Source organism: Oncorhynchus nerka, linkage group LG7 (genome assembly GCF_034236695.1).
Source record: "Oncorhynchus nerka isolate Pitt River linkage group LG7, Oner_Uvic_2.0, whole genome shotgun sequence".
In the NCBI taxonomy this organism is placed as follows: Eukaryota; Metazoa; Chordata; class Actinopteri; order Salmoniformes; family Salmonidae; genus Oncorhynchus; species Oncorhynchus nerka.
In genome coordinates this window covers 58,916,473-58,928,584 of record NC_088402.1, presented here as the reverse complement: position 1 = coordinate 58,928,584, position 12,112 = coordinate 58,916,473, and the positions used below count along the sequence as shown (strand labels likewise).

General features: G+C 44.6%; 1 protein-coding gene across 1 annotated transcript in view; it reads right to left on the bottom strand.

Annotated features, from left to right (window-relative positions):
• The window catches only part of prex1 (phosphatidylinositol-3,4,5-trisphosphate-dependent Rac exchange factor 1), a 109,262-nt gene that overhangs the window by 77,622 nt on the left and 19,528 nt on the right, over positions 1 to 12,112 (bottom strand). The window contains exons 2-5 of the mRNA XM_065020664.1: positions 10,265 to 10,330; positions 9,971 to 10,093; positions 2,373 to 2,477; positions 245 to 346 (exon numbers count right to left, since the gene is read on the bottom strand). Of these exons, the coding sequence (XP_064876736.1) occupies positions 245 to 346; positions 2,373 to 2,477; positions 9,971 to 10,093; positions 10,265 to 10,330 (396 nt within the window). The remainder of the gene's footprint in view (positions 1 to 244; positions 347 to 2,372; positions 2,478 to 9,970; positions 10,094 to 10,264; positions 10,331 to 12,112) is intronic.

The window sequence follows — 12,112 nt, the reverse complement described above, 5'->3', positions numbered from 1 at the left end:
TACTGGGGGAATGTTAGGCTGGAGGGGGGAGCGTGGAGGTCGGACATAGGATAGTGAGGATGAAGTGGTGGGACGGAGGGTGCGGATAGAGTTTTGTGGAGAAGTTGGAAAAAAGGGAGAAATTGGACGTGGGGTGGAGAATAAAAGATTGTGCGTGGTAGGAGTGTGGCGGACAAGGTCGGAACGTGTGTGTTTATGTTTGTGTATGCGCTTGTGTCATTCTCCTCGGGTCCAAGGGCCTTACCTTCAGTAGAAGGGGGTACTTGCAGATCCTCTGAATGGGCGATAGCAGGTACCCCTCCAGGGGAATGTCTGTGCTCTTCTTCCCTCCCAGCAGCATACAGTGCTGGAAAACAAACAAGACACAGATGTTAACAAAACTGTCATTTATCAAACAGGGACATCTATGGCCTATGACACATCCTCCATCTTGTTTGTGATTCTTCTAGAAATGTAATTTGGTAACTCCACTAAAATGATGATGTGAATTGGTTGAGTGCAAGAAGCTAAATCTAAAAAAACACCACAGCATGTCTTCAGTGTTGCATTAACAGCCTCAATGGGGATCGGGTGGCAAACTGGAACTAAAGTCATGCTTTGAAAAATGTACCCAAGAAAACAGTTTGGTAGTGAAACCCTACTGAGGGTTCTTCAGATGAGAGTGAGAGAGCGAGAGAGAGTGAGTGAGTGAGAGAGTGAGAGACCAAGCTGGTGGGTTCTCTTCTCTGTGCTTTATTTTCCAGTAACCAGGTCTGTCAAATGCGAAGTCGCAGAGGGCAAGCATGAGCAGCATTCACCACAAGATCAAAGGCCAAACTAGATACGCCGCATGAAAATACTTTGGTGTAGAAAACAGAAAGCACATCATTGGTCGGTATAGTGCACATATTTCCACCACTTTCAACTTCATAAGGCACTCTGAGAAGAAACAGCAGTGTTGTGCTCATGCAGTTTTTTGGTTGAAGTTTACGCTTGGGGGCTGGGGGGAGGAGAGGAGCGCAAAAACTGACTGCAAAATTGTGTGATTCCACAGATTCCAGCCGGCTTGGCAATCCTGACGCAATCCCCATCTCCACCCCTCTCTCTCTCTTTCTCTTTCTCTAGTCTTCTAATCTGAACCTTATTTCCATCAGCGTGCCTGCAGCCAAACTCCCTCCGAGAGTTTCTCTTTGACCTCCTTTCAGCATACTTTCACTTTACTCCTCTCAGCTGTACAGCTTTGTTTTGATGTCCGTGTAGAGAGAGACGGCGTACATATTCAGTGCTTGTCAATTAACATGGAAATATCAGCTCAAATACTGCAAAAACATGGAAATGGAACGGAATTCAAGAGAGGAAACAGATGCCCCGATGGCTCTTCATGCCGCACCACCCTCAAATATCATTATAATACTAATAACGATTTGCATTTATAAATCATGACTAATTAATGCAAAGCTTACATCCAAATGTGATTATTCATTAAGCCTCCAGGCTCCCTGCGATTACAGAAGGCATCGTCTCCACGCCAGAGTTCATCGACTGACTACACCACATTCCCAATTCCCTCACTCCACATCATCCACAAAAAGCACTGTGGACTACCATGCATTTTGGGTTGAAACCAGCCTACAGCTTCAACCTGTGGAGTTCAGACTTGTAGCTTAAAGGGTCATTCCGCTAAAAGTTGAAAATGTATGGGGAGAATCCTAACATCCACATATGTCAAATGTATCTTAGTCTCCCATTGACATCAACACATTGACACCCCCCCCCCATGTGATGTTCCACTAGCAGCCTGGGATAGAATGTACAGAACACAACTAGAACAAGTTCAGGTCAGTCAATAATGAGACGGAGGAAACACATCGGTGTCAACAAGGCTCAGATCTTCCAGCCAGCCGTGCCAATGTACCGCAGCTGGACAGCTCACACCAACCATGACATCATCTTTGGAAGTGCAATCAAAGGCAGTTCCTGTGTTCATTGTTGAGGGGCAAGAAGGGTTGTCAAAACAAGGAAACAGCTGGACTTCTGGTGACAAAACGACCCTGTGGTTACGTCGTGAGTCTGCCCTTTTCTAATACCTGTTATTTTGTATAACAAACATAAACATGTAAACAGAAGAAGATGTGACATTATGAAGAGGATAGAGAGAAGGATGGTGATTGGGACAAAGGTGGAAAATGATGACACATGGGAAGAGGATCAGGGAGAAAGTGGGAGGAAGAGGTAGACAAGAAGAGGTGGTAAAGGAAGAGGGAGAGAGCAGGGTGTAAGAGGAATAGAATGGGAAGAAGAATAGATAGAGGAAGAGAAGACTTGTTTTTCTTCAGAGAGAACAAGATATGTAAAAAGACTGTGAGAGTTGGTGTCAGCGGTGGGATCCTCACCAGGAGGAAGGTCCTGATTTCGGGGATCTTGTTGAGCTCCATCAGCAGCCGCAGGGCTTTCTCGTGGTTACTGCAGTACTCCCCATACACCGAGAACCGCCCCTTCTGAAAGATGGTAGAAACACAATTCAGTCGGGACCTGATCTGATCCGAATAGAAAAACTTGGCATTGAATATTCTGGAACAGAACAACTTTTAGTCAAACACAGATATCTAGTGATAATGTCACAACATCAGTTGAATTGAAGATTAACTCCTATACACATAATACCAAACAATTAAGATTACAATTCTGATGAGATGTGCTTTCCTTATTTGGGTAAATATTGAACTGAGAAAGCCCTCTGAACTTCCTCTATTCACACAGACATAGTTATGTGGATATACTGTACTGTATAGGTTTAGCCACTGAAGACTTTCCTCATGATCACTTAGTTATATGATAGCTATGCGCATAGGTTCAATGCATTATTTACCCACCACTAGGAACAACATATAGGCCTAAGGAATCTATTCCTCAGAATTTAAATGTAGGCTTCAGCCCAAAACCCGATATATAGGCCTTCAAGTCATTAGGAAGTGAAACCAGCTTCAGTGTAGGGCCTCCTCACTCTGCTCTGGTTGGTACTGTAACCAAAACTGTGCTGCGGTCACCCGAAACAGCGGCAGGAAGTGAAATCTTAGCTCGTGCCTGCGAGGCTAGCATATCCTCACAACCTTCAGAGAAACGCTACACTCGCGCTCTCTGAAAAGCCGGACGTGTGCATTTTAGGTAGCGACTTAAAAGGCAGATCAATATAGGAGGCACTGAGTCACTCCTTTGATGCTGTTAAGTTTGTTTTTGAATCTTCAAATATTGAGCATGAGGTAAGAATGCTGCGTAGCATTTCTATCAGGCATCCAGCGTTAAATACACGAGGTCACTGTAAAACTGATGGGGCCAAGCACCATAAAATGTTCACAGGGTAACAATCTCTACCAGGTGCACCATTGGTCTCAGTGTCTCCCTCTTGCTCTCATCTCCCCATTCTAAATGTCGACTCTCACAGCTCTTTGGAAACAGTATATCAAAGTCAACCTCAAGAGGCCATGCCGCTCTTGCCTTCCATCCTCCACCTCCTCTCATGCATGCGTCAGGTCCACATGGCAACGCAGCAAGAAGAGAGAACTAATCTGGCGTGTATGCAACATTACAGTACGTTCAGCAATCTCTCCGGTTCCCATGACGAGGGTAGATTCAAAGTGTGTCACCGTGTTTGGCGGCTGTAAACGGCGAAGTAACAGAGGGATAGCGTAGCCCAGGGCTCCGCTGTCAAACACACAAAGCCGCTGGCTGGCAGGGCAACAAAGTCCGAGGCATCACCGGGAGCAACAGCTAGCCCAGTATATGGTGTGAAACACCAACAAAAAAAACGAATAAAAAAAACTCAATACGAGTAGCCTAACGAACAGCAAAATCACTAGCCTATGTCAATCTACTATACTCCATAGTAGAAAAGTTGACCTATTCTAATGGTTAGTTTGTTGAGAGAGAGAAAAATAGCCTATTCCAAACAGACTCTGGGACAATTGTGGGAAGGTAGATCCCACATTCATACAACTAGTAGCCCTAGGATACATACAAAAAAAGGTCTGATGTAACAGATCAGAACGTTTAGCTTAAAAAAAGTTTGTTAACCTTTTTTTATCCGTCACATTATACGCGCAGCCATGCGCACAAGGCAGTAGGCGCAAATGTTCGTTCTATAATGCAATTAGCGGGAAAACACTGATGTCAAAAAGAAGTGAGATTAAAATACATTTCCATTACGAATTTTGAAAGAGAGGAGATCTAATATGTTACTTTAAAGCAAGGCAAGACATGCCTCATAATATCTATTAAAACGTTCCGGTTTCAAACAAGTATATTTTGGAAGCCTACTGCCTCCAGCCCACTCGTGTGACCCGCTGATGAAGCCTGTTTGAGATGATCCCGTTTTACAAATGTATTTACATCGACTGCCTTTTCCATCAATGAATAGACTAAAAAGCATTATTTCGCAATGGGATTTTTTTTCTTTATCCTGGACATTTGGCCGGTGCCAATTTAATTTATTGGCTTTTCTCAAAAGAAATTTTGGCCAAAAGCCGGCTATTACCGGAAAACGGAAACCTGGTGTGTGTGAGAGAGAGTGAGTGTGCGTGCATGTCTTCCCGGACACTTGCATTCAACTTTTCTGACGCAATGCTTAAAATACCAAACTTCTAAGCTCATGGCCACCTCATCATAACAATCAAATTTTTTTGACTGAGTTTCCATGGAACATCACAAGAAAGTAAAGACCATGAAACGTCTTTGACCCTCTTAGACTACTACTAGGCTTAGAACAGAACTTCCTAAAGGCCCAGTGCAGTCAAAAACTAGATTTCCTGTGTGTTATAAAAATAAATGTATATACAATGCATTCGGAAAGTATTCAGACCCCTTGACTTTTTACACATTTTGTTACATTATAGCCTTATTCTAAAATGGATTAAATCTCAATCTACACACAATACCCCATAACAACAAAACAAAAACAGGTTGACCTTTTTCCTAATTTATTAAAAATAAACTATTTAAATATGACATTTATAAAAGTTTTCAGACCCTTTACTCAGTAATTGGTTGAAGCACCTTTGGCAGTGATTACAGCATAGTCTTCTTGGGTATAACGCTACAAGCTTGGCACACCTGTATTTTGGGAGTTTCTCCCATTCTTCTCAAGCTCTGTCAGGTTGGATGGGAGAGCGTCACTACACAGCTATTTTCAGGTCTATCCAGAGATGTTCGATTGGGTTCAAGTCCGGGCCACTCATGGACATTCAAAGACTTGTCCCGAAGCCACTCCTGAGTTGTCTTTGCTCTGTGCTTATGGTCATTGTCCTGTTGGAAGGTGAACATTCGCCCCAGTCTGAGGTCCTGAGCGCTATGGAGCAGGTTTTCATCAAGGATCTCTGTACTTTGCTCCATTCATCTTTGCCTTGATCCTGACTAGTCTTCCAGTCCCTGCCGCTGAAAAACATCCCCATAGCATGATGATGCCACCACCATATGGATGGTGCCAGGTTTCCTCAAGACGTGACGCTTGGCATTCAGTCCAAGGAGTTCAATCTTGGTTTCATCAGACCAGAGAATCTTGTTTCTCATGGTCTGAGAGTCATTAGTTGACTTTTGACAGCCCATTTGGAGTTTGCCATGTTCATTTAACTGAGGAGTGGCTTCCATCTGGCCAATCTCCCATAAAGGCCTGATTGGTAGAGTACTGCAGAGATGATTGTCCTTCTGGAAGGTTCTCCCATCTCCACATAGGAACTCTAGAGCTCTGTCAGAGTGACCCTTCTCCTTTTACCACGATTGCTCAGTTTGGCCGGGTGGCCAGCTCTAGGAAGAGTTTAAAATGTTTTATATAATCCCTTTTAGAATAAGGCTGTAACGTAACAAAATTAGGAAAAAGTCAAGGGGTGTGAGTACTTTCCGAAGGCACTGTATATATGGGCTCCCGAGTGGTGCAGCGGTCTAAGGCACTGCATCTCAGTGCAAGAGGCGTCACTACAGGCCCTGGTTCAATCCCAGGGGTCTGTAGTTCCTGTTCCCAAGAAAGCTAAGGTAACTGAACTAAATTACTATCGCCCCGTAGCACTCACTTCTGTCATCATGAAGTGCTTAGAGAGACTATTCAAGGATCATATCACCTCCACCCTACCGGTCACCCTAGACGCACTTCAATTTTCTTAACCCCCCAATAGGTCCACAGACGATGCAATCGCGATCACACTGCACACTGCCCTATCCCATCTGGACAAGAGGAATACCTATGTAAGAATGCTGTTCATTGACTACACCTCCAAACTCATCATCAAGCTGGAGGGCCTAGGTCTCGACCCTGCCCTGTGCAACTGGGTCCTGGACTTCCTGACAGGCCACCCCCCAGGTGAAGGTAGGAAACATCTCCACTCCGCTGATCCTCAACACTGGGGCCCCACAAGGGTGCGTTCTCAGCCCCCTCCTGTATTCCCTGTTCACCCATGACTGTGCGCCATGCACACCAACTCAATCATCAAATTTGCAGACAACACAACAGTGGTAGGCTTGATTACAAACAACAACGAGACAGCCTACAGGGAGGAGGAGGTGGTGAGGGCCCTCAGAGTGTGGTGTCAGGAAAATAACCTCTCACTCAATGTCAGCAAAACAAAAGAGATGATCGTGGACTTCAGGAAACAGCAGAGGGAGCACCCCCCTATCCACATCGACAGGGCAGCAGTGGAGAAGGTGGAAAGTTTTAAGTTCTTCTGTGTTCATATCACCAACAAACTGAAATGGTCCACCCACACAGACCGTGTGGTGAAGAAGGCGCAACAGAGCCTCTTCAACCTCAGGAGGCTGAAGAAATTTGGTTTGTCACCCAAAACCCTCACTAACTTTTACAGGTGCACAATTGAGAGCATCCTGTCGGGCTGTATCACCGCCCACAACCAAAAGGCTCTCCAGAGGGAAGTGCGGTCTGCACAATGCATCACCGGGGGCAAACTACCTGCCCTCCAGGACACCTACAGCACCCGATGTCACAGGAAGGCTAAAAAGATCATCAATGACAATAACCACCCGAGCCACTGCCTATTCACCCCGCTTCAATCCAGTCGGCGAGGTCAGTACAGGTGCATCAAAGATGGGACAGAGAGATCGAAGCGGTTTTTCAATCTCAAGGTCATCAGATTGTTAAACAGCCACCACTAGCACAGAGAGGTGGCTGCCTACCTACAAACTTCATATCACTGGCCACTATAATAAATGGTCACTTTAATAATGTTTACATATCTTATGTGTATAACGTATACTGTATCCTTCACTATCTATTCTATCTATTGCATCTTAGTCACTGTCACTGCTCATCCATATATTTTATACTTATATATTCTTATCCCATTCCTTTACTAGATTGTGTGTATAAGGTTTTGTTGTGGAATTTATTAGATATTAGGTTTTGTTGTGGAATTTGTTAGATATTAGGTTTTGTTGTGGAATTGTTAGATATTACCTGTTAGATACTGCTGCTCTGTCGGATCTAGAAGCATAAGCATTTCGCTACACTCGCAATAACATCTGCTAACCATGTGTATGTGACCAATAACATTTGATTTGGGCTGTAACACAACCGGCTGTGATCGGGAGTCCTATAGGGTGGCGCATAATTGGCCCAGCGTCGTCCGGGTTAGGGGAGGGTTTGGCCGGGGTAGGTCATCATTGTAAATAAGAATTTGTTCTTAACTGACTTGCCTAGTTAAATAAAAGGTTAAATAATAATAATAATATATTCATTCCACACCATGAGGTTGGAATAATAATGTTAAAAGGATGATTATGCATTTAGTGTAAGAGCCTGTTTTGGTGGAATTATGTTTTGGCCTGCCTGGTGATATCACCAGGCGGTAAATGGGTTAATAGACCAATACGAAAGTGTTCCATACCTCTCAGCCAATAACAGCTAGTTTTCAGTTTCCCCCTCAGACAAGTCCTAGCAAACTTCTTGCTATTTTTTTTATTTTTTTTTTTATTTTTTTAAATATCAAAAAAATATCACAGCAAGGTACTTAATTGTTACCCAGAAATGATTTGATATTGAGATAAATACAGCAGCATTGGACCTTTAAGGACTTCTAAAAGTGAACATTAATCCATCTATAAGCTTACCTTATGGGCATTTCTTTAAGTTCCTGAATGTGACCTGTACAATTCCAAAGCCGGGTCAGCCTTGAAGAAACTGGGCCTGATTTGAAGGGCTCCACTTGTGCTCAGAATAGCTCAAAGAGTGTGTTTGTGTCTTTGATAAACACTTGGTTTTCTTCCTTTTCCATCAGTGGAATTTCAGCAGGATAAGAGGGGCAATAACAAACACAGGGCAAATAGGAGTGTCAAAGCATAATGAGTCTATTTAAGAAGGGCCATAATATGATGACTGTTAGCTTGGGAGAAAGAGGCCTTGGTCAGGGGACAGCCCAGAAATAGAGCAAATATTGACATCTGTATCCTTCCGAATTAACATTCTCTAGTAGTTTTTTGGGGGTAGGTTTGTGTAATCCTCCTCCTCACGCCAACATGGTTCAAACGTCAGCCAAAGGTTCTACCCAGGGTTGGTTTAGTCTGCCGGTCGTTGAACACCCCCCAATGATTCAACAACATGCACGCCTTAAAAGTCAACATGGTGGCGGGTGATATTTGAGGCCCACTGGCTACTATAGGCTGGATTCCAATCCAATTTTCCACTCTCACTTCCTCTCCCCCTTTGATGAATGTAAGCTTTATCAGGCACTGGGAGTATGCTTTTGAATTGGAATAAAGCCATTGTGCTGTTTTATACTGTGGCCTATGAGCAACACTGAAATAAGACAGATCTTCAGAGAGAGGAGAATCTGTATGCTGTGATTGTGATTGACAGTGAATGGCCCGCTCAACAATGCTGGGTTATAGTGTGATCTAAGCAACATTGGAATAGACAGAGCTTGAGCGAGATAAGAGGAGAATCAGGATGTATTTCTCTGGCTTTGATTGACAGCAGAACAATGCTGGGGGTTAATCAGATCTCAGCAGGGGTGTCTGCTGTCACTGGGGTCAAGGGCAGGAGGCGGAGTGCACCAAACGGGGGCAATTGATTGGGCGAGAGGTGTTGGTGTTGAAGGAGAGAGAGGTCACAGACAGAGAGCTCTGTAATGAATACGGAGCTACAATGCCAGTGGCCATGTGAAGATTCTCCCCCCTCCACCCACACACACAGAACTTATTCTGAGAGCTCTTGATTGGAGTATTCTACAGTATAGTAGTCCAATTAGAAAACAAAGCTTGGTTACCACCTCCTTGAGGAGGCTACTCTCAACATCCTTTCAATTAATAGAATATTGATAGTTTTAGTTTGACTACAGGAGCTTTCTGTTTGAACAAACACCCTTTACAATATGTATTCTGTCAGGTGACAATCCTCAAGCTAATACCTCGTTCTACAAAGTCCCCTAAGTGTGTATGTGTGTGGATGCGTGTCTCTGCGTGTGTGTCCATGTGTCTGTGTGTGCGCAAGAGCAACTAGTTCCGCCATTGTCCCATTGATGACTGACACACCATCTCTTCCCCCGACACAGGCAGCTCTTTGTTGTTCCCAAGGGCCAAACGAGTTCAAAAGGGGGGAGGGGGGTGTCGGGAACTGAGGGACGGAGGGAGGAAAGCAATCTGCTGAAGGGGATGCAAGTGACAGGGGCCTTGCATGGGGTTGGCGAGGAACGGATAGAGGGGTCTTTCTGGCTGACAGGATGCAGGCTTTTTCGAGGGGAGGGGGGAGCGGGATGGGGGAATTAGCGAGGGAGGAAGAGAGGGAGTGGATTGTGTGTATATTATTATATGAAAGTTGTCGAAGGCCACTTTCACATGAGTTTTGATCTTTTATCCTAACTGCAGGTCATTGAAACAGTGGATAGGGTGTGAGAAGTAGCGTCAGAGCGTAGCTGGGCGTTTATGCTCAAGCCGGTCTCTGTGTCCATATATATGTGCACTGCAAGCGTGTGTGTGCATGGAAGTGTGTGTCACTCACAAACTGGAGGAAGACTTGTCCGAGGGCATGCCCTGGCTGTGGCTCCGGGTGCAGGCTGGCCTCCACTGCAGACAGCACCTCTCTGTGAACGTCCAGGATTGACTCAATGTTGGAGAACAGGATCTGTGGTAGCAGAGAGAGGGTGCGTCTGAAATGTCATCCTATTCCCTAAATAGTGCACTTATTTGGACGAGGACCCATAGGGCCTCGCCACATTTTGTAAAAAATATTTTATGCGTAGTAATTTTTGTCAAAGCATCATTAGGATAGTTTTTAATAGGCGGCCATATTTACCTTGACATGCTCAGGCGACAGACACTGTTGCTCTTCGGCAGTTTGTCGGATTCTGTGCAAAAAGGCCTGCATGAGGAAAAAAAATAAAAGAGAAAGATAGTGGTTAGGTTCATACTGTATGTATCATACACTAGGTGGTATATGTACAGCAATATACAATATGGGGGATTGCAGTCGTCAGTTTACTTTAGATTTAAGGGTTAGGTTGGGGGTGAACTTCATCCAGTGAGCTTCGTAAATATTATGGTCTCACCTGTGTTTAGCTTAAGCTCTGCCTCAAATACCTTACATGCATACAGAATCCCCATGGTACGTGTAACTAATGTATACTGTAAGCCCTTGCTATAGAAGACACTTAAACTAATGTACCTGGGAAATCATCGGAGACACCTCTATAAATACCCTAATTATTGAGCATCACACTTTTTTCCATTTCCTCGATGTAGCTGTGCGGTGATAAGCCCACGTCAGACTGATCAGCTGCTCAGTGGCTCGCAACAGTGTGTTTGTGAGCACTGCGTCTCCCTGCAGAAAGCTGACCTGTCACTCAAATCCTGACGAGAGAAAACTAAAAAAGGGAGGGGGTCCTAGAATGCCCCCTCTGTCTCTTTCTTCCCACCTCACTTCCTCTCAGGTTGATTGTCTGTCTTTGAATGTCTCTCACAACTTCTACGAAGCATACGCTTGCCAAATAGGAGCAGTGTGTGTAAAAAGAAAATGTATGTGGAACTTGATCATGACGCCTAATAGACAGTCCACAAGGAAGCAGATTGCTCATCCGGCATTTGCAATGTGGACCCCAACCTCTTGTGGGGTTTGGAGGCACTGCTTTACACCTCCTCATCCCTATCCACAATGACAGAGCAGGCAGATGCACACACGCAATGAAATATGTAGCAATAAAATAATCCCCTTACTGCAAATCCCACCCATCTGGCGCTCCAGGCAGACTAGAACAAATGCTCCAAGTCTTGGAAAGATTTCAAATAGGGCTTGAACCCAGGTCTGGTGCTGTTCTGCTTTGGGATGGTTCAGAACGGGTGAATTGTGCTCCAGGCATAATATACTCATTAATCCTCCCATATGGTGACTTGTACCATGTCCATGTTGAAGGAGTCCATTCATGTGGAAGATTGCCCCCTGGCATCTTAGAAGGAGGGGGGGCAAGAAACAAGGACTTCCACACTACATGGTGAGGAGGACAGGGGGATGGGCATGGAGGAGTGGTGTGAGGGGGGTTAGGGTTGGTATAGAATGGGAGAGGAGGGGAAAACGAGAGTATCTCGAGCCACAACTTATTTGTGATTTCGTAGTTCATACATCTGCACCATGGACGGTCTTGCTCTTAAAATGTCTAAATGTGCCACAAAGATGTGGAGGAAGAAGGGGGTTTGTATAAGTGTGCGAGGCCGCAAGCAACAAAGAGGTCCTTTCGGTGTCTGTGTTACATCCAGACACCAGTGATTCTCACCTGGGCTGTATTGGCTATCGGCAGTGTTCCGTCACCAAACGACTGCACTTGTTTATTTTAAGACAAGAGGGGGCAGCTTTGTCCATCTCAAATCGCCATGCGCCGCTACCAGCATCACAGAATGGGGGGTGCAGATCAGGTAACACATTGGCCGGTCAGATTTAAAATAATTCTGACCGGGGGGGGGGGGGGGTTAAACAAATTTAAACAAAAATTATAATAAATTTAAAAACAGGTGGCTGGCAAGGAAAAAAGCAGACAAAACAATAAACAATGTGTAGAGAGTAGACATCACAGATTCATGCTGACAGGAATCTTCCATTCGACATGCTTCTAAGATGACTATTCACTTGTTATTTCCAAATCAATTAAGGTGG